The sequence below is a fragment of the Lonchura striata genome, chromosome 4 (assembly GCF_050655825.1).
Source record: "Lonchura striata isolate lonStrDom1 chromosome 4, ASM5065582v1, whole genome shotgun sequence".
Taxonomy (NCBI): Eukaryota; Metazoa; Chordata; class Aves; order Passeriformes; family Estrildidae; genus Lonchura; species Lonchura striata.
The window spans coordinates 41,254,531-41,277,890 of NC_140706.1; the positions used below are offsets into that span (position 1 = coordinate 41,254,531).

Sequence of the window (23,360 nt, forward strand, 5' to 3'; positions counted from 1 at the left end):
TATACATGTGTTTAACTTTTTCCATTAAATATAAGATCTCAGGGGTAGCTACTTTCAAGTATGCAATACCTTGTCAACACCACACAAAACAGTTTTGGGGCTGAGATGCCTGGAACAAGTAGTGCCCCTCAAAGAGCAATATAGGTGAGGAAGAGCCCCATGTTCCTAAACTAATATAATATACAGAGCCTTACAACTTCTGAGACATGAGAGAGGAATCCTGTGATCTCAGTCATCAGAAAATGGGGCTAAATGGTCAAAGTCAAAAGCATTTATCTTCAGTGACTGGAAAGTTTTACATCTCAACTAACTAACTGAACTGAAACCACATGTGCACATGCACTGAGGACTTTGTTGGATGGGCTTTTTGAGTCTGGAACACCACAGTTATTCCAAATATAAGAGCCATTTTTGGAAATATGGGCCAGAATATAACTACTTAGAGGCATATGAATGAATGGAATGATCCCTGTGAATGCTATTACATGCTGAAAATATATCAATTGTAAAGTGGAGAGAAATGATGTATTAGCTCTTTGCTTCAATGGCTCAGACTTTAATGAGAATTTTAATTAGTTAGCTCAAGTCATGCAGAAGGCTCTTGTAATTGTAACAAAACCCAAATTGAGATTAATTTTTGTATGCAACTGTTAAACCTTAGAAAAGGAAGAAAAGGAAATAGAACTCTTTTCTAAAGATCAGTAAGCTCAGTGATTGGTGTCAATCTTCTCAATAAAGTTTTCTCAGTGACTTGTGCAGAAATATTTAAAGGGATCAGAACAGCAGAAGAATGAAGTGAAAGACTGGTTGGAGTCACTACTACCTCCTACTGGAGCAGCAGTGCTTAAGTGGTGTACATTAATTTGGAGATGAGGAGTAGAAAGGACCCTGCCTAGCAGTACTTCTTCCAACATTTCTCTTTGCAGTACAGAAACATATTGTGCCACACTAGTGTTTTGAGAAACTTTGGACACAGCACTGTCATTAACCCCTGAAACATACTTTGGGTAGCAGAAAAATCAAGAGCTTGGAACTGAGATGTAATAATGCAATCTACTTCAGCTATTCTATGATTCATTGGATCATTCAGATATATTTAATGTATTATCTCAAGAATATTATTTCTATAGTATAGAATTACTTACCTGAATATTCATAGCTTAATCATAATGAGGATTACGTAGAGCTTTGCCTAACAATCAGTATCTGTATGTGCATACATGTCATCACATATATAAAATCTACATGTCATAATTTAGATTAAGACAGCTTTAATCTAAGGATCCCAAAATATTTTAAAAGCACTGTTGGAGATGCCATGAAAGCAAGCAGCCCATGAATCATTTCTTACTGCTTCATTGTGCATACACTTTCAGCTCCTAATAACCTTCATGGGGCTCATTAACACTATCTACAGCTTCATAAATTGATGTAAAGTTGACAAACTAAAACAAAGTGAACTCATTACCATAAACAAGAAATGACAGACCAATAACCTGCTCACGCAGAGATGCGTGTGTTTGTCTGCATAATAAATAAAATGGTTATAAGTTAAAAGATGCATTAGCCTTGCCTCGATTCACTTTGTTTTTTTGGAGATTCATCCACATTCTGATCTGCACTATTAAAATAAATAGGAGCACTATTTGGAACACTGTGTAAATCTCCCATCATTTCATTTCCTTTCAACTTTATATGATAAGATCAGCGACTTACTACAAAATGAAATAGGTGCTAGAGTTCTTATAGAATCACTTGCACTAATTAAAGCATGGCAAAGAATATGCAAAAAAAAAAAAAAATCCTGCATGTCAGAATTTTAGAACTAGGATAATAAGCTGATAAGATAAATTGCCTAAAGATTTTATGCCATTTGCTATGAAGCATGGATTGCATGAATGTAAAATGAAAATAATTTTCTCTAAGTAGATGCCTTACTTGCCAAGCAGAGAAAACACAAAGTCTGTGTAATTTTCTTCAACTTAAATTTCTGACTTAACTTTCTGCCTTCAACTTAAATGCTCTATAGACTGTAGTAAAATATGTAAGCTGCAATTGCTACAATGAATTTGAAAAGTAAAGACAAAACAAATTCATTTCAGACTAAGCAGAAGTTATTGCATGTGCTGTCCAAGAAAAACTGGCAAGATGTTGTCTTTGTAAATTCAGATATTTTCCAGCAACTCGGAGATACCGAAAACCCTTAGCTGAAAGGGCCAAGATTCTATTTTATACAATCAGTAACTGAATCTTCTGAAGGTGAAATTTCAGAACACTACCCCAGAATATAACAAGATTTTGTCATATGTATATTTCAAAGTTGTAAGATATTATAAGAAAGGTAAGTTATTTAACTCAATGCCTGTCCACATGCTCATGACAAAGCTGAGAGATGTGATTAGACATCTAAAATAATTAAGACAATATACTTAAGCAGTGGAAAAGAAATAAAAATGCAATGACATAAATGCAAAAAAAGGAAAAAAATAATAAAACGAAAATATTCTGAATCAAAAGAGGTCAAATTATTTTCCTCTTGATTTGAATATCTGCAATGTCTAAATCTATCCTTGACAGATTAGCTTGAGTTTGAGGGTTTTTGGTTGGTTTTTCAATTTTACAGTCAGAGACAAGAGTAAGTATCCTAAAGTGTGATTCATTTGACCAGTTAGACACCTTGTTGGAAGATGAAATTAATTGTGCTTTAGATTCACTCATTTGATCTCCAGTAACTCCTGAGACTAGGGAGGAATCCGGGGTGATCATCTTAGGTCCTGCTGTTTACACTGTAGATGCACTAGTAACAAACGAAAATCACTCAGATGGACTGTGAACCAGCCATTCATCCCTAATCCAACACAACAGAGAGAAAGCAAAAATAATGGGAAAATTTTGGAAAATTTATGTCAGAGAATGCAGTGCTGTTGTACAAGACACGAGGGAGACTGCAGCCAGAAGGACAGATCCAGCTGCAGCAGTGCTCGAGAAGGCAGAGATCAGTCTGCAACAGGCACAGATGGAGGCTCCTCACCATGTATGGGGGCTGCTGTTGGAACAGCAAGAAAAGGAACACTGCATCATTAAGAGAGGCTAAGAGCAAGGAGGCCAGGGATCTGATACAAATATTTCCTCTTGGAGAGCAGTAAAATTCTGAGAGAGGAAATACAGGAAATGTTCTTTGTTACAAGAGCAGAAGGGTAGAATCATTCAGCCTAAACACAGTTTCACCATTTCCCTCATATTTAAACAATTTCAATATTATCAAATATACAGAATTAACTATAATAAAATCTCTCATCTGAATTTAGTTCATTTTTCCCTCAACAAAGTAATTCCCTATTTGAATGCTTGTTAATACAACAAAAGCAGAAAGATTGATATAAACATTCCTACATCTTTATAAATTACATATAAAACATAGGTATATACATATGTAAACACAGAAGCAAAAAAGAAATTAGACACAAAATCACTTGTCAAGAATCATGAAGGAATTGGGCAACTGCCTCTTGTACTTCCAGTGTAGTCAAACTGGTGCAACCTTGGACACCTATTTCTTAACGGTCTTTAATGTAGCTGGGAGCTATTTTGAAACAGACAGTATTACACACACTTTGGAAAATACCTGAAGGTTGTTTGACAGATAAGAGAGCTAAAATAAAATTACCTAGCTGATTGGAAATGTCTATTTCCTTCTAAAGCTCCTGGTACCTTACATAGCATCCTGACAGGACATGGAATTGCAAAGAGCTACTTCCAATAGAAACAAGAGACATTGTCAAATCTTGAAGGTGGCCTTTGAGTGTGCCCATAATCAGGCTTTGTTCTCACCTGTTTTGTGCAGGCAGTAGTGTGAATGGGGTGTGCACACAGCAGTGCACACACTGAGCTGGTTTCCATTCAACTGCTAATGGGCCTTGGGTACTTGAGCATCTTCATTACTTACGGCCATGTTTCAAATACTGCAATGTGAGATAGAGGTCAGGGAGCCTAGAAAAGACAGTGCATGGCTCTTCTTCTTTGTTAGGGTGATGATCTTGTGAAAATAGTGGTCTTAGCAACAGACCTGCTTCCAGCGGAGAATAACTGCATACATACACAAGATATTTGGAAATAATAATTGCAAATTTTTTAATAACAACCCTGGTCCTGACTAAAAGGGGAAGAGAGATTAGTAAAATTACCTGATAGTTTAACAAAATGAATTAGATTGATCTCAGTAAAGATGGGGTTAGAGACCAAGCCCTGTTTATCTTAATGAATATGCTATCTTTATTACATTTTGTTTCCCAAAGTTGTACAGTCACATCAACTTATAGTTTGATAAAAGCCTTTATTCAAACACAACTGCAGCACTCTGTGTGCACAGAAAACCTAAACAAATAGGCATTTTTGCTTTGAAGTGCCATACTAGCATGAGATGCAAAGAATGTCTTAAGCAACCTGTCACTTTAGAAAAATTTGCATTCAGCTCCAGAACTGCTATCCAGAAAATCTGCTGATTTTTTTCACATGTTTTTATATTTTAATTATCTCTTTGGTTGGTTTAGGAGGGCTGCTTTCTGGGCACAACCAGAAGAGCTAGCCCAGTAGCAAGCTCTTGCCAAAGCCTAAATCCCTGGAAGTCTAATTTTTATTTGAAAGACATACTCAGAGCACATCCAACAGAGACTGAAAAGACTGGGGCACTGGAATTATCCTAATGCTCCCACTGCAGGATATTTATAGGAGAAAGTGACCTTCTTTCACTCTTTTAAAAACTGAATATAGCAAAGATCATAAGATTTATAAAGCCCAAAGTGCTTGGCCTTTCTACCTATTTTATCTACTACTCTAATAGGAATGAGATTCCTGAACTGTAATTCTTCCCCCAAGATTGCTTCCAGTACAAAACAATCTTCTCACTAGAGTCATCAGAGGTGCTAATTCAGCAGGAGAAAATGAGTGCAGGTACCTACTTTTTTTTTTTTAATCTTACATTGAGAATAGAGGTTTTAAAGCACTTTGGTCTTCCATTATAGTAAATGAAAACCTTTTACTTGGATTTGAAATCAAAGCTTTACAAAAATAACAAAAAGAATTATTTGGAATTGAACCCACAGTACTTCACTTATAAAAGATGCTGCTATTTCTAATCATGTCACTGCCTATGGAAAACATACATAGTAATAAAATAAATAAGGTTTTAGAATGATTTGTGTAATCTTACTTCTAACTTAGAATAAACATGCAAAATAGCAATGCCACTAATAATAAAATCACCTTGAATTCACTGTAAAACACAAAGAATACACAACTTTTTAATTTTCAGCATATAAGTACGCAAAAGATTTTTCTTCAAGGCTAAGCCAGAACAAAGTATGTCACTTGTCACAATATTAAAAATGAGCAGGATCCAGCAGCAAAATCTGAAGCCTTCGGTCACAGTAGTGAAAACAGACCAAGCAGGAATATCTCACAGGATGAGAACAAAATGTAGAAATAAAAAGGGAAAATAATTCTCTGGAAAAGATACACGCCAAGAAAGGGATTTGAAAGAATTAAAGTGAATGTTTGAAGTGTTGAAGTGTGTGTGGAGTTCTTTGCCTTTTTCTTGTGAGTGTGGGTTTTGGCATTTTTTTGGTGTTTGCAGTTTTGTTGGTTTTTTGTTTGGTTTGTTTGGATTTTGGGTTTTATTTTTTTCCAGGAGAGGAGAGGAAGAAAAAAAAATCCAATCAGCAGTCCTCATCCAATATACTGTGGTGTTCTAAGAATTTTCAATATATGCTATTTAAAACTAATAGTAATAATTCAAGTCTTACATTTAAAACAATAGGGAAAAAAACCCACAAAGTAACCTAAAAAAATTCTTAAACTACAATTCCCCAAACTATTACTCGTCATCTACCCTAATCAGTAACAAGATACCTGTTGTATCAAGAACAGCTTTCACCTGTTTGCTCCAATCTAATTTCCAAGCAGAATACTAATATAATTGAATACACCATTCTTACCAGGTTGTTGATTTCACCAAGATATAGTTATTGTCAAAGAACAATAAACACTTAATTTTTACTTTTCTGTCACCCCATGCTAGGTAATATGGGCTGCTGCTTACATTAATTGGCCCTTAATACCAGACCTGCCCCAGAAATAAACCTGCATGTCTCCTCTCTTTATTCATTTAAGCATCCCCAGTGCTTCTGGGATAATCGCCTCCCTTATTCCCCTGACCCAAGAAACTTGCAGTCACAGATGCCTTTCCAGCTCTGAGCTGCACCACTTTTCTGCGTCTTTCACTCACATTTCAACAGCCTCTTTTCACTTTGCTGGCCCCTTTTTTGCATGACATCATTCCTCCTCCTACTACTATTTTCATGTTTGTCTATGACTCCCTCTTCTCCTTTTATCCTCACTTCTCCATCAAGCTCGACTGTCCCAAATGACATTGATCTTTGTGAGGCCAGGGTTATGTCTGACCTTTTTGAATACTTGAATAATGAAGAAATAGTAGCTTTTCCTGTTTATATCCACCATATCTAGATGAATTGCTAGTTGAGAAAAAGCAATACAGAGTTCCTGGAAAAATAGGCAGGAGGAGTCCACTGCACTTTGCTGGCTGAAGATCCTTAACAATTTATAATTATTAAGAATAAGTGGATTCAAATTCAAAAAAACATAGCTTCATAGAGACATCAGGACTTGGCTCTGCAGTTTTCTAAAGTCTGCTTTAGCACAGTTCAGCCACTTTCAGGATTGAAGGATTTGGGTCAATTGGCCTTTTGCATGTCTGAAACAAATCTACAGATATTGCCTCAAACCACCCACTACTTTCAGTGACTAAATGTTCTATTCTTTAATTGACTTTTCTTAAAAGAAAAAAAAACAGCAACCCAACTATACTGGAATGAGTGATTACTTACACAAAACAGCCTTAAGCTATTAAAAAGAAGCACAAAGTTTAACACTGAAATTTCTTATTTATTGTATTTATTTTTTGTATTTATTTTTTCAAATAGAGAAGACTGAATACTGGGATTTGAAAGCCCAGTGAAACCAGTTAGCTGGAACACCAACTGCTAGATGAATACCTTTTTTATGCCCAAGAAACCAAAATGCAAGGACTGAAAACAGGAGGCAAAACAATCTCAAAAATCTATAGTTTTATAAGGGATCTCAGGAAAAAACAAAAAATACACCAGATCAGCTCTTTGGTCAACCTTATAACAAATACAAAAAATTATTTATTTTAAAAAACTTGGATTTATAAATCATTATTATCTACTTGAATTGAGGCATATTCAATCATATTTTTATATTAAAACCATAGCAGGTGCAATAGAATATCCCCTCTAACTCTTATTAAAATTCATTGCATTATAAAGCCATTTTCCAACACACTGCAATCATAAGAGGCATGGCCCAAAATGAAGATACTGTCTAATTCATCAACTGCACAATTTTGCTTGATCATCTATATCTAGACAAACTGCCTTCTAAATTTTCAGTGTTTTCAGATAATTGTTTTCAGTGTTGTCTTTGTTCACATTGTTTTCTTCTTTGCTCTTTATTATAAGTGAGTCATCTAAAGGTTAATTATTTCTGCAAGGTAAATAATTGTGTGCTATGTATTTTTGTATTCTTTGTTCTGCATGTTATCTGTAAATTAGCACCAGTATAGTTAAACCAGCATCTTTCAGTTAGAAGTGTCATTACTCCTGACTTATGGTTTCATAATAAGTGCCTAAAGACTATATGACTTGACTATAAAGAAACCTGAAAATGTGAAACTACTGAAGATAAAATCAGGAGATAAAAATAATCTAGTGTTTTGGTATCTTAGCTATTCATTGATTGGATGGGTAAAGAGATTATGAAGCCAGAAATACAATCATGAAAAGAGAACATCTGAAACATTATGTGCCAGCATGAAACAGTTGCACCCATCCAAAATAGCTGTGTGAGTACCAGGGTTATTACCACCTTCCAACACAATGGGATTCTCTATGAGTCTGAGCTTAACTAAGTATTCAACCAGGCAGCCCCAAAATTTTTTTCTGTGTGCTGCACATAGTTTCTGTATATATCATATGCAAGCTGTCTCAGGCACTTCAAGCCTCAGGTTGCTCTTAGAAAAGCTTATCCCAGAGCAGGATGGCTTGTAGAATAGACTATCTCAGTTGGACAGACCTACAATGATTATCTAGTCCAACTGCCTGAACAATTCAGGGCTGACCAATTCTAAAGGGTGTTTTTAGAATTGTCCAAATGCCTCTTAGGCTCGAGGCATCGACCAGCTCTCATGGAGGACTGTTCCTGTGTTTGACTACCCTAAAAAAAATGTAAATAAATGCTTCCAAAGGTCCAGTCTGAATGTGCTCTGGTGCAGCTCTGAACCATTCCCACATATTCCCTTGCCACTGGATACCAGGGAGTGGATTTCAGTACCACCCTCCCCACTCCCCCTCTTTAGAAAGCTGTAGAGAGCAATGGGGTTATCCCCCAGCCTCCTCTCCAAAGGAGAGGAGCTCAGAGACCTTAGCTGTCTCTCACAGGACATGCCTACTTGAAGCTTAGTACTTAGGGGAGGTTGGCTCTAGCTGGACACTAGGTGCCACCAAAGCTGTTCTGTCACTCCCTTCCTCAGAGGGACCAGGAAGAGAAAATTTAATGAAAGGGTCATGGGTTGGGACAAGGGCAGGGAGAGATCACTCAGCAATAACCATAATAAGAAGAACAGATTAATCTGGAAAAATTTTAATTACCGATCAAACCAAAGTAGGATAATGAGAAAATAAAAAGTAAATCTCCAAACATCTCAACCCATTTCTCTCTTCTTCCTGGGCTCAACTTCACTCACAAATTCTTTACACTTTGTTCCCACAGTGGCACAGGGGGACATGGAAGGGGGTTGTAGTCTATTCAGCACCCATCTCTGCCACTGCTTCCTCTTCACAGGGTGGACGCCTCACACTCTTCCTCTGCAAGGAAATTTCTTCTCTGGGACCTGGTCCACCCCCTGTCCTTCTTTCTGCACTTCTGCAGGGCTGTTTCATATATTGTCATTCCTCCCTCTGGCTGCTGTTGTGCAGCAGCTTTGTCCTCTTCTTGGATGTGTTTTCAGAGGCAGCACCACCTTCACTGACGAGCTTGGCCTTGCCAGCAGAGGGTCAGTCTTGGGGCCATCTGGTATTGACTTCACTGGACATGGGGGAAAGTTCCAGCAGCTTCTCAAAAACCCATGGTCCCCTTCTACCAAAACCCTGCCACACAAAGGCAATATAACTCATGTCTCACTTGCCTTCAAGAGATACAGGTTGAGCTTCTTTTGGCAAATAGACCAAAGGCTGCGCCTTGAGAGTATGGCTTAATCAGATTAGCAAATTGGAGCAGTTGGACATGAATGCATGTGCTGTCCTTCAGTGTCCTACCACAAGATCAAGAAGCTTGCCTTAAATGTAACAGCCTAGAACAACATTAAGGCTCAAAAAGCCCGGCATATTTGTAAACACACAGTACTGAATCAAAAGAAAATTTCAACTTGTTATTATTAGGCCTTTTTAAAATGAAACATTTTCTTTTTTTTTTTTTGCAACTTGACAAAAAATTAGCCAGGATGCTCAACTCTATGTTTCAAGATCTACACATTAGCTCTTCTAGAACTGCATCATAGACTGGTAACACCCTTGGTTACAAGAGAAATGTTTTAAATTTAATTTGAAGTAAACCCTGAACCAGCATTAATTGTGAAAGATGCAAAAATATTCTGTAAAAAAGTCTGCAAAACACTAGTTTTAAGCACTCTGCTTAATCTATTTAATCTATAAAGCATGCTTTTATCAGTACAGGTACAGTGCAGCAACAAATGAGATCAGTGTTTTTTCTCATCTATGTCCTAAGACAGCAACTTTTTATAATTAATATTTTATAAATTGTAAAGTTACATTTTTAAAGCAATTTGAGACAGACTCTCTTCTGGGCATCTGTGGAAGAGGCTTTTAGCAATGCTCTTCTTTCTTGAAGAGCATGTTCCTTTGAAATACACTTTTACTTAGAAAGGGTGTCTTTATTTTCAGGACTGTACTTGGATGCTGTGGTATGTCTTATCAGCTCAGTCACAGTCCATTGACTTGCATTTTGTAATGTAAAATGAATGCACACTTGCTTTTGGATTACAAAAGGAAGATAATACAACAGAGTTGCAATGCTTTTGTCTGCAATGATAGAACACTTACAATCCCATAGATAATATTACCTGTTAGGGGCATGTAACCACCTATCATTTCTATACTGATGATGCAGGGCTCTTGTCAGCCTTCCTATCTGTTTCATACAGAATCTGCAGCAAGAGTTTCCTGGATTCCACGGGACTGGGAGCAAAAGTTCATTTATCAGCACTGGCAATTTAGACAACTACCTCAAAATTAAAAGGGGAGAAAAGTTATTTGTAAGATCACTTAAGGGACAAGTAGGAGAGCAGTGCATTAACCTGCTCAGTAATCTAGATGTTTATACAGAAGCAGAGGGCAACACAGCTAGAATAACAATATAAGAAGGAATGAAATACTCACAAAGGACAGGTAAGAAATGCAATTCAGCACAAGTTGATGAAAAAAGCCTGTACTTAAAAGTAATGTTTAAGTGGACAGATATGGTATGAGTCCATCTAAATTAGCAGCAGCGCAAGAGAGCAATGCAGAAGATTTGGCTGTTAGTATGTATCCCACATGAAATACATCTCACTAGTGTCCTGGTGGTAAGGAGAGGAAAAAAAAAAAGTAAAAAGAAACTAATACAAAAGAACCCCCTGAAATGACTACTGTCTCTGAGACACATGAAGCCATTATTTCCATTTCCTCATCATAGCACTCAGATGTGTTGCAGTAGCCAGTCTGGCTTTTCAAAAAGGTACCAAATAGAAAGGTTCCAGAGCAAAATGACAAACAGGATCTGAGAGCAGAAAATTCATAAGAAAAAGGGATTATTTTGTTTTGCAGGGAAATCAAGGCAGAAAGGGTGGCAGCCATTTTCAAATACAGGAGGATAATGAAAAAGCAGAAGCCTCTCACAGCCATTAGAAACATATAAAGGAGTAATGGATTAGGTGATATAAAGGCTGATTAAAATTAGACAAAAGCCAAAACAAAGATCATTTAAGTGCTGAAATAAATGCTTGGAGAAGCTGTGAAATCACTACTCAGAGGAACTGCACAGCTTTATCTGATTCTGACTTCAGGCAAGCAGGACAGACAGGTGACTGATTGCTCAGTGACCTTTCTGGCCCTGCTTCCATGATTTCTACGATTCTGCCCTGCCTCTAGCTCCCACAAAGGTGGGAATGAAATGTGACATATCTCTAACCCTACCTGTAAAGACAAGCAAAAATGACAAGTAATTTGTGTATAAGAGCAAGAGATAGAAAGCTACACAAAAAAATACAGTCACTGATACAATCAATGTCACCAAATAATGCAATATACATCCACACTTTCCTCACCATCAATACCTCTAGCATTTATAAGTTATCTGATAATCTAACATAGGTCTCAATTTCTTAAGTGAGTATCAGTGCAGTCCTATATACGTCTTGAGCAAACAATATAAAAAGGAAGAGAGGTCGGCCTTTTAAACTAATTTAAAAAGTGTTCTAAATTAATGAAATTCAAGATACTTTACTTTTCCTATCCATAACAAAATCAGAAGATATTGCATATACCCTCCTTCAACTCTTTCAATTTCTACTAGAATTGAAAGGATTTATCATGGGGGAAATTAAGGGAATACCCATGACAGAGTTAGAGATTTTAGTGCTTTAATACAACATTGCAGCTACTTCATGTTATCTAACACACATGCAATTTCCCTCCAACATAACACCAGAGACCTTGTGTGTCTCACCCATTTATTTTTCCATCACTGATAAAAACTGCATTTTGGTTTCAGTTTGAGTTCTTCACTATAGTCATATGTTTTATGTATTTCTCTATTATTATTTTCAGACTGTAATTCTGCAACATGAATATGTAGATAGATTTGGGCACTCAAGAATCAGAGTGACAAAAGGATTCTGTTAATTCTCCACAGCCACATCCCTTCCCGTTTTCCTAAATAAGAGAAATACAGATTACATATACTACACATCTGTAATACAAATGTACCTAAAGACCTGACACAGACTCCAGTTTACTGTTTCAAACTTTATGTATGAGATTCACTACATCTGTCATAAAGATTTTAAACTACAAAAATAACCACATAAAAAATCACTTCGACTAAATTATTACCAAACTTGGCCTCATAAAAAAAGAAATCTGTTATTTTTAAAATTAAAAATAAGGTTGTGTGTTTTAAAGGACTTTTCTACTAGGCGTTTGAAAAAAATGGTTCTTCCTTCCATGCTGAACTTTTTATCTATTTAATTATATAGGCTTCATATTCAAACTATAGCATAAAAAAAGATATGGATAGAACATTTGCAACTTATTTTTTTATCTTTTAGAGCTATTTAAGAATATGTTCTTATTAAAATTTCTGATTGTATTATCTAAAAATTATCTAACATTAAAATTGAATTACTCTTTTTCATATCTTGCAGCCACTAATTGATCCTCGTGATAGAGAAAGTGAGAAGGTACTATTACCCTAGTCTTATCCAGAAGTAAAGCTGAGATAAAAAAGCAAAACCACCTGCCCAGTGTTACACTGTGTATCATGCAGGCCTGAAATCAGACCACAATCCTGTATGTCAGGCACAGAACTTAATTTTTTAAGTCTTTGTAGAAAATAGGCATCTGTCTCAAAGAAACTGTCTAAACATTTCTTTGGGTTATTATGTTACATCATAAAAGTAATATGTGCTCCCTGGAAGCATAATATTTGTCTTTAAATATTTCAAAATATAGAGAAACATTTTAAAACAGAGAAAAAGAAAAATCAAAAAAAGTCAGTAGATCTAGTTAATCTATCATCAATATATCATATCTAAACCAATTACCTAGCAAGCTGCCAGGCACAGATTTACAGTGACACAAGAAAAAAATTGTCTTGAACATTTTGTCTTAATTTTTAAGAGTGTAGCATCTTTGGTCAATCAGTTCTATGACAGAGAATGTTAAAAGTACCCCAGAGAAATATAAAATTGTATTGGGACTATTGATTTTCAAGGGCTTTCTCTGTCTCTTGCATTTCTATTCAAAACCCTTAACTTCCTGTACTTCTAGTGCAGTTAAAACAAACATAAGACATACCTTTATTGTACTAGTGTGTGCACCAGGATATTCTTTCTCCTCCAGTGTTGACCAACGCTGTATAAATTTTGACACCACAGGATCATCATAGTCAACTATCTGAAATCCTGAGACATTAGCTCCTCCAAACTGGATTTTTGACAAATCTCCATCAGTAAATCCCTGAGCACAGAAAAAATTGTCTGTTATTTTAACAGTTCTCTAAATAGTGTATAAAAAGAAAGAGTTTCCATATGACCTCTACTGCAGAGCAGTAAGCCAACATTTTCCTCAAACTGGATCCAACTTAAATCCTGGGCTGCCAGGATTAAGTCATCAGCTCCATCAGCCAGCAATGCTTCTTGCTGCCCACTAGACAAGCATTTTTGTAGAGAGCAAGGGCTGAGAGGACCTGTACTTGCCATCCTAAACATCCTTTTAATTTCAAGGGGACCACTTAAGTGAGAAAGGGAACACCACAAATGAGTAACAGGCAAGCAAGTTTTAGGCAGGAATACTTACAGCCACAGCTGTATCCTCTTTTTTAGGAACTCTAAAGCATGTAGAAGGACTTACCATCTCCACTGCCTCCTCCCTCCGACATAAAGAGCTACTTCTCATTCTTACAAAAAGTCCTTGGGTTCTGTTTTCTGTGATTTAACCTCAACCAAATAACCATACAAATGCATTTACATGACGTAATGATGTCAGACACTTCATTATAAATGGATGTTGTGAGTGAATACAAAAAGAAGCAGCAAATTCAAATCACATTAACATAAGTTGCTACAATTGCTATAATACACTAGATGCTCTCTAATTATTGTGTATTAATGATCCTCACATATTGTTGTCTGCTAATACAGACACTTCTACACGGATCATGTAACTTGACAGTTGAGCAGGAACATTCATTGTATATTCAAACCTCCATCTATCAGCATTTTTAATTTTCAAAATAGATAAATTTCTTTAATGATTGATCAGACTGAAGGAGAATATTACTATAGTTCAAAAAGAAGAAAGCAGGTGGACTCAGTGAAGATATTGTTCAAATGCTAAAGAAGTTTTCCTTCTGACAGAGAAAACCAAGTTTTTAAAATCACTTCTATAAACACTTTATACATGATATTAAACAGCTTTAAAACATAAGATTCAGTAGTTTTTAGGTATTATGGATTTACTGTTACAAATTTAAAGCAATAGCTAAAATAGCAACCAGTAAACATAATGAAATCCACTGGGCACATTTTCTAAAATTTCCCTTAAGGTAGAAAATACTGTTTATATAACATTTGCAATGCAAACCACAGATGTCTAACAGATAATTTCTTACATATTGTTAAGACTTTTATGCCTGCTTTATGAATATCAGCACCTCAACTTTTTTATCCAAAAATTAGTTACTAAGTTATAAGAATGAAACCCCAGTGTTCAGCTTTTAAAGAGGCCTTTAAAGCAAAAGGCTTCTTTACACTGTGGCACCCACATGACTCTTCAGAGCACTGCCTGCCTGGAGGGAGAAGTGTTTCCATCAAAGGCTGGGAGGAGACAGGGGTTATGCCTCAAGTGCCAAAGACACACCATGCTCCTTCTGTTTCCTCAGGCTCCTCAAAGCACTGTGGAAGACAGTGTCAATTGGGGCACTCTGGGCCCTGCTGGAATTTGTATCAAACACTATCACAGCTCAAGAATAAACGAACAGGATAACTGAGATTTGAGCATGCAGAATTTGCTTTGTTGATTACAAAAGAAACCTGGATTAGTTCCCTTAGCTTCAGCAAGTGTTTATAGACTTTAATATCAGTGAAATGGCCTGTCACCTATAGACACAATTTCAAAAAAATTACTTTGACAGAATTTAGTGAGTTTCCTGAACTTTCCCTGCAGGAACACTATTAGCTATACAGTCTGATCACCAAAGTTCAAGAAAACATGAATTCAGACTGATCACCCAGCCAACATGAGGGATGAAACATGGAAATCTGAGACTCGCTAGTCTAGCAGAATGAAACATGAGAAATGTGATTCTAAAATAGTTTAAAAGTTGTGAGAGAGAAATCATCACTTTGCTGAATTAATCTATCATCCTATGATAAAGATACCCTCTTTACATACCCTCTTTTTCTAAAGTATGTAAAAAATGAGAAGTTCTATTGAAGATGCTGAGCAACCTTCATTCCCGTTGATGGGAATATAAGAGGCATTTAAAGCCTGAAAAAACTCAGCCAATAAACAAATATAATCTCAACACATGCATTATTTTTGCAAGGATAAAGGCATCTAGGTTTTTTTCCTGTTTTCTGAGATGTATTCATAACAAAATAATAGTTGATGTGCTTCCACAAACAGTCAAATGAGCAATACAGGTATTTTAAACATTAAGAATGCTTACCAGATTTGCAATGATATAGTGGTATCCTTTAACATGTTTACCAATTGTGATGACCTGTAAAAAAGAAGAAATACCCCCATAATGGAGAATGTTCACCTGATATACACACAAAGACTTGAAAGGTACAAAATGCAGTATGATGTAAAAGCTAGTTAAGAGCTTTATGGTATACAATACTGAGTTAGTGCAATGCTTTATCTTTTATTTTACCTAATACACCACACAACACACTCTTTGCTGGTAGAAGTTAGTCACATTTAAGTCCAAGTCCCAAGAGGGAGAGTCCCTCCAGACACAGGAGCTGAATGCTAATTACTGTGGTGTGTACTAAGGCACAACGAGCCAGGAGAGAGCAGGCATCACGTGCTAGAAACACTGTGTCTCACAGACTCCTGCTAGATTCTGCCCACTGACATTAATGAATTATGAGGAAACCTTGTAAAGTTCAAATTGTTTATTGCCCTAAGTCTTCTTCATAATCTCCCTCAAAGCCAGCTGGTGGTTTCTCAACAGTCTCTGCTGGCAGACCTGTAGCATGGATTCTTCTCCCAAATAAGCCTAATTAAGACTGTGTCTGCATGGGGAAGTTCGCATTTTGAAGGTAAGCACTTCTTCAGAGGAAGGATGTGTAAGACAAGAAGAGTCTAGAGGTTTATTCCATCTTTTGAACATTGAGAACAATGAACTTAAATTACGAGAATGACTCATTCATTTCCTCACTTAACATATAACTAAAATATTCATATTAGGTACCCTGAAACTTGTATCAGGGTACTAGTGGACAACGTTCCAAATACTTGGTTTAATGAAGTTACAGAAATATAACTAAAAGCAGCTTTAACACTGAGTTTACATTACTAGAGTTTGAGACTGAGAGGGATCACATTACACAGACCATGGAAGTAATTAAATTGTTTCTCTTTTGAGGTCAATATATATATATGAATTTAAGTATCCCAAAACAATTACTTGGATTAGACTACTTAAAACTAACTACTTTTTAAGAGGTTTAATAACTATTTTCAGGTGTATTTCTTACATAGCTGCTGCTTCCAAAGAAATCTCAGTTAGACCAAATAGATTAGCTCTTCTGTATGAAATGTTTTGCTATCATTGGTCTGAGAAGACAACCAGTAGCTGCAAGCCTTTGGAACAATGCTCAGTAACTCTGCTCTAGGTGCCACTGTGTACTCTTTCATTAACTCAGCTTGCTATAACTTGCCATATGAACACTAAGGATGCTGCCAGTTAAAACTAAGAAAATTCAGTGGTAGTATCAAAAGCCATGATGAAGGAGCTGTGCACACACAAAAGCTATTCAGCAGTTCGGAGGACCTTCTCTAGCAGGGATAGACAAGTAGTGGCAGTAATTACAGTTGCCCAAAGGGTACTATCAGGCTGAAATGAGATTCTGCAAAGGAAGCTGCCTGAGAAGAGACAGAAGCCATATAATGAAGAGCATAGTAACACAGACTCGCCAGATCAGAGAAGAGGAATATAAACTAGTCTGAGGAGAGCTGGGGAACTGAAATATTTTTCAACTTAGATGAATTGTTGAAATCTGAAGAGAAACTGTAACACGAGACAAAAAACCAAGAATGATGAAGCGACTTTGCAAATACATTTTGCGCCTATACAAAGATCCAAGGCCTACAAAGCGTAACTGGGTAACTGGGTGCACCTGAGACTGTCACTGCAGTTTAAAATATTTGCAGGATAAATCATAGGACTAAAATGAAACATTTGTTCAACAATAGAAAGCAAGGAAGGAATTGAAGAAGTTGTTCCTTTATGTATTGAGCAATGCAAATAGTACTGATATATTAAAGGAAAACCTGATTAACAGAAAGCCTGCTGCATTTCTTACAGTAAAAATACATAGAAAAAGGGATACTGATATGATGTGTCTACTTCAGGCATCCTCATGAAATTAAGGAAATTTCCGAGGGCTTTTTTCAGGGCAGGAATTAAAATAATTTTTCAAAAAATATATCTGGTAGCAAAGCAGGATCTAAAGTACACTGCTATTAGAAAAGAAAATCAGAAGAACACACTCAAGGGATACAGACCAAGAAATTTATTGTTCTGCATTTAATTTTAAGGGATGGAGAAAATTATTAGAGAATTAGTTAGTTAGACTTTCTTTTAGGCTGCTTGAGAAATAGAAAGTGGGTTTACCTTTAAATATAAGGAAGGGAAGTTACTGAGTGTAAGGATAATGAACTTAAAAACCAGACCAAAGTGCAGAAATAACTAGGCTATCTTGTGAAGAGAATTACAAAACTAAACCCATTTGGAATTGCTGCAAACAGTTTTAGAGAACACATTCCAGCATAGCAATAAACTACTTAGAGGAGAACAACTAGCTAGAGTTATATTAACTGACCTGTGAGGCTGATTCAGTTATCTAGGATTCTTTAGTGATTTACAAATCAAAACAGCAGAAACAAAACCTTAGCCAGCTGTGTGTTTGAGGAATAGCACAAGTCTGTGGGGATAAGCTGAGAAACTCTCAGGGTCTAAAAAAGGCATAATCCATCAAAGTGTTAACTAGGGCAAGAAAAATATCCTAGAACTGCAATCAAAGTAAGAAGCAGACAAAGATGAAAATAGGTCTATTATGAAACAAAGACTGTAAAAATGAGTGGTAACTGAAGGGTAAAGATGGCTCTTGTCTAGAAGAAGTGGCTAAAAGGTGAAACTAAATAAAATTACAGCCAGCCAAAGTTTCATAAGATTGTACATTTCTTGACATTGATAAGTCAGAAAATATGATTTTGAAATATTGCAGGTGATAGAGAGATCACACTCTCGGACATCAAATGCTCTTGAGAACAGGATCAAATTCAAATTTATCCTGAAAATTAGAAAAAGAGCTTGTGGATATGAATTCCAAATAAAACACACAAACACAATGTACTCCATTAAGGACACTACTCATTGTCTGAGCCTCTTCAAAATATAACGACCTTCAAAACAAAGACCAAAATAACAAGCCCTTCAAAAAACCTTCAAACAAATACATCCATACTCTGATGATACATCCCTACTGATGCTACACAGTCTCACATGATGAAGCTCAAGCCAACAGGGAACTATCCTTACAATTTTCCATTGTGCTCTGCATGCATGAAAAATAGGAAGAGCCAGTAAGAACTTCCTAGACTCTAGGACTGAAGTGGTAGATTTCAAAGTAATGCAGTAATTTGAAGCAGAGTACCATGATAATGTTGCTAAAAATAACATTGTTTTTAAAAGATATTTTGGCAAATAATTTGCATGGAGAGAAGAGATTTTTGCTGTTCTTTTTAAAGCTCAGGAGGCATTAGCTATGAAAAACAGCATCCAGTTTTGGTTAACACACTTTAAGAGTGACACAAAATGAAGAGACAAGCAAGGAAAGTACAAATGACAAAGAGCTTCAAAACACAAATTTTGAAGGGCATTAAATGAGAAAGAGAAACTGTGATACAGTCTTCCCTAGACATAAAAGGTTCTCAGAAAATGCATCAGAGGGAGAAAATACCTTCTAGGTGTAAAAAGAACTAATACTTAGACATAACTACTTATACTGGACCAGATATAATAGTGTATCAACTATGTATAATATAGTATACTACTGGGACTGTAAAATAGTCTGAACAAGGTATTTTGTAAATTACTGTTTTTACTTTAAATAACCAGGATAGAAAACTATACAGGATCATCCAGATAGAATTATTTTGCCTTTGAGCGAAGGGAGGGATTATAGGATTTGTACATTCACTTTCTCCCTGGCACGTATGCAGTCCTCAATACAAACTTGTCACTGCCAAATGATTCATAACAATCACAAAAGTACCATCAAAACAAATGAACTCATTACAGTTACTTTTAGAATACTGCTAACTGCTGTCACTGAAGAAAGGAGAATAGCAAACCTGATCGACAATGTCGTTGACTTTATCGCGTTCACAGTCCAAAATCACCCGCCTTTCCTTTTTTACCTCTAGATCTTGAAACAGTGAACGGTATGTTTCATCTTTTCTCTCATTGTTAATATTTCCTACATTGATAGCAGTCACTTGCCATTTCTTTTCAGCAGCAGAATCCAGCACAGCTTGCAACGTTGATAAGCCTAGTGCAGCATAGGAGAAAACAGAAGATATGACTGACAAAGCTTCAGGAATTAACAAGCTTCTACAACATGATTTGTGCGATCACTTATTTAAGGTCTCCTGTAAGTTGTTTGACCTGTCACAAGTAGGTAGAAATCAGAAACTAAGATATATGTGGGCCAAATCAATTATTATTGCATGAAATTTCCATTTGCATCACTGCGAGGCATCAGGTAAAGCCTTTTAAGAGCAAATTTTGGCTTTGGCCCAATCTTCAGAACTGGACTTTGCTGTTTTCACTGAGCCACTGTTGGAATTCCACAGAGTAGGAAAGAGATCTTCTAGGAGAGGAGTGATCCAATTACAGCAAAAGGATCAGCCACTTATTAGAAAAAGGATCAGCCTTATTAAAGGATCAGCTGCTTAAACAACAGCTATTGAACAGCTTTTGTTCCCAGCACTTGAGCAGAACGGTATTTAAACCTAGACCTCACTGAAGTCTATGGCAGAATTCCCATGTTCTGCAGTGATGGTAATGGATTTATTATTTCTGCTGCCTACAGTCACATCCCTGATTATGAAAGATGTGCTGAGATATATTTTTCCATATAGATAAGCAGGCTCAATGCTAACACCTACAAGCAGTGCAGAGAAGTTTCCTTCCATTTCATACATTTGGCAAGTTCCTGATAGGAAGCTGTAATGTTTGTACAGATGCAACTGCTGCCTACAATATACTGTAAAACCAGTGAAGATTTTACTTGACAGATTTTCTTTTTAGGGATGAGCTAATGTAGTAGAGAAACATGAAAATTACTGCTGGAAATTAATTCCTGTTATACAAAAAGTACAATTTTAATAGTACAAGAATGAGACTTATCATATTTGAATTCCTACCAGAGAATTCTACATTATTCTAGAGAGCAGTTTTAGGGATACCAGATACTATTACAGGGAAAAAAATTAGACTTTCTTATGAGTGAAGTGACATTTTTGCACATTCCCCTCTCCTGAAACCAACCAAACATCAGGAGTCATTTCTTTGAGACAAATTCTGATGTGGTATGTAAAGGGAGCTTCAGGTATAACTCTCATGAGAAATAATACTAGTTATACCCATAAACATAGAAGGAGAGCACAAAGAATTAATCTGTCTCACAGTCTGTAGGTATAATATTAAATTAAGATTGGTCAGTGTTTAGCAATTCATCTTCATCAGTGAAAATGGTAATGGCATACAGCACTACACAAGACTGGTCATCAGCAAAGGCAGAAAATGGCAGGCTTCCAAAAGGATAAATTGAATTATTCTCTTATATAATTTCTGGTTTGCCAAGTCTCTTTAAGAAAGACTGATATTGAGTTTTGTATGTCATGTAATGGATATTTATTTTAAAATCACAGACAACTACAGTCCAGCAGTACATATAAACTATTTCAAATCCTAAAGATGAATCTGTACAGCTTGTGTTAAAAAGGGAAAGATTAGTAATCTAAGCAAACTGAGAGATGCAGGGAGCATCTTAAAACACTGAAAAACACTAAAGTATGTTTAAACCTCAAAATACTGCTTGAAATTATGAATTAAAATTTAAAAAAAAGGACAAAGCCAAAATGAAACCATTCATTTGAATAATTGTTTCAAATTTCATTGCACAGATTTCAGGTCCTCCAACTTGTCTAAATTTCCTGAGTAAAACAATCTCAACTAGGCACAAATTAATAAAGACTATTAATACTAATACCACCCATTGCAAAGGGTTCCTATATTTCACTCCTCTAGTCTTCTGTTTTTCCTAGGGTTTCTCTTTTCTTGACGTGCTCTCTGCAGAGATATCAAATGGCTGCCTGGATTGCTTGCCTTATTTTTTTTTGGTGGCAGATTTGTCATCCCCATACAGCTCAGCTCATTCTGATAGCAATAACATGGTGCAAAAACACAAACAAAACTAAAACACCAAACAGAAAGCATTTGCAGCAATACTTTTGTGAAAGTTAAATTTTCTAGAGAGTAGTAACAAAAGTGGGAGACTGCAGAGGAGAAAACTCCAGCAACTTCAGTTGCTATTTTTTAAGCTGCATGAGCACTTTTACCTGGGAAACTCATTTCCTGAACCTCTTTTAGTTATCCTGAGACAAACTTTTAAAGCAGTAAGCTTTGAAAAGAAAAATGGAAGAGAGGCTGAATAACTCAGCAATTCTTTTACAGATAGAATCTTATAACAATGCTACTACTTTTTTCAAAACGTAGTGTTTGTTAGTAATGGCAGAGAGGATCTAAGGATGGTAAAGGAGACTACTCCACATTACATGAGAATAAGTACTGTATTAAGACAGTAATAGCTTGGGTACATATGTACTGAATGGCCTCACTCCTTGTGGACAGGAATGACAGCAAATTGCCCTGTACTTCAGCCATTCAGTCCCTAAACACAGAAGTGCTCTAACACCAGCAATAAACAATTCTTTAGGAATAAGTCATCAAACTAATTATTAGCCGTCATAGTTCGCATGAAGAGTAAATCTCTTTGCCTTTTTTATCTCAGTCCTGAAGGTGGGAACATCTTCAATTCTGTCTCATTCCTTAAATATACATCACTGTCACTACAGCAAGAGGCAGATGTGCTTAGGGGAACTGTGGACTTGTGTATCTGGGATTTGATGTCAATGTAGCTGGCTACAAACTGCTCGACTCTGCAGGCTGACCTCATGCAATCTGTGGGGAGCACTGAGGAGCAACCATTTACTCCACATAAAGGTAGGAGCTTCATGCCTTGGAGCTTGTTATCACTGGGGTGCCTTGCCACAATTAAAACCAAGAGGTAAGAAAAAAAGGAAGAACCAAAGGGTGGTAAAAAGAGCAATCTGATGCTGTTATTCCTGGTCAGATCCAGACAGTGCAGCTCACAAGAACTCGGTGTTTTTCAGTATTTCCTAAATATAAATCACATGCACGTCACATTCTGCCCACCACCAGATGATTGACAGAGTACTGGCTGAGAAAGTAGTTTTACATCTGTCCTTTCCAAAAAGACAGTGAACCTTTCTGTTTCTAACGTGAATTTAAAAAGGACCTTCCAGAGAAATGAGCTTAGCATTCATTGTTCCATGTGACATTACCTTTGGAGGTTACACACCAGGATTAGTTCTTCTAACTGGAATGCTTACAAAAGTGATACAGAACTTTCTTGAGGAGACCCCTTCAGCTTCTGATCATCATGTATATAACGGCATCAGAATGCAGGGAATTAAAAGTCACCCCATTACTCAAAATACCATGGAGGGGTATAACCATGCTTTAACTCTATTAGCATTTTATAATTTAAAATGCATTTAATATTTAACCCTGACCAATGAACACACAGACAAGCCACCAAATAGCCTCTTTAAAGAGAATAGGACCAGGCAAGAATAGAAGAAAGTTAGCCAAGGACTACTAGGTGAGGACAACCTGAAAACAGAATGATAATAATGGAATTCCAGAAAAAGCAATCAAAAACTCCACCTTTCCTGGATAAAGCTGCTTCTTAGAAAAATAACTGATATACCACAATTTGCCAGTGACATTTTCAAGTTCATATACTGTTACATTATTTCTACTACAGCCATAAAAGGGCATGAGAAGGCTCTAGGGTGGAGTTAATTGGTCCTGAGCAATGGGTT

General features: G+C 36.4%; 1 protein-coding gene across 4 annotated transcripts in view; it reads right to left on the reverse strand.

The window, feature by feature from the left end:
• Nucleotides 1-23,360, reverse strand: part of GRIA2 (glutamate ionotropic receptor AMPA type subunit 2) — an 88,131-nt gene that overhangs the window by 23,654 nt on the left and 41,117 nt on the right. For all 4 annotated transcript variants that reach the window (XR_002466274.3, XM_085578865.1, XM_021539576.3 and 1 more), the window contains exons 4-6: nucleotides 19,521-19,717; nucleotides 15,601-15,654; nucleotides 13,227-13,388 (exon numbers count right to left, since the gene is read on the reverse strand). Coding sequence is in view for 3 of the 4 variants with exons in the window: in XM_085578865.1 (XP_085434991.1) it covers nucleotides 13,227-13,388; nucleotides 15,601-15,654; nucleotides 19,521-19,717 (413 nt within the window). In the remaining variant the exon portion in view is untranslated. The remainder of the gene's footprint in view (nucleotides 1-13,226; nucleotides 13,389-15,600; nucleotides 15,655-19,520; nucleotides 19,718-23,360) is intronic.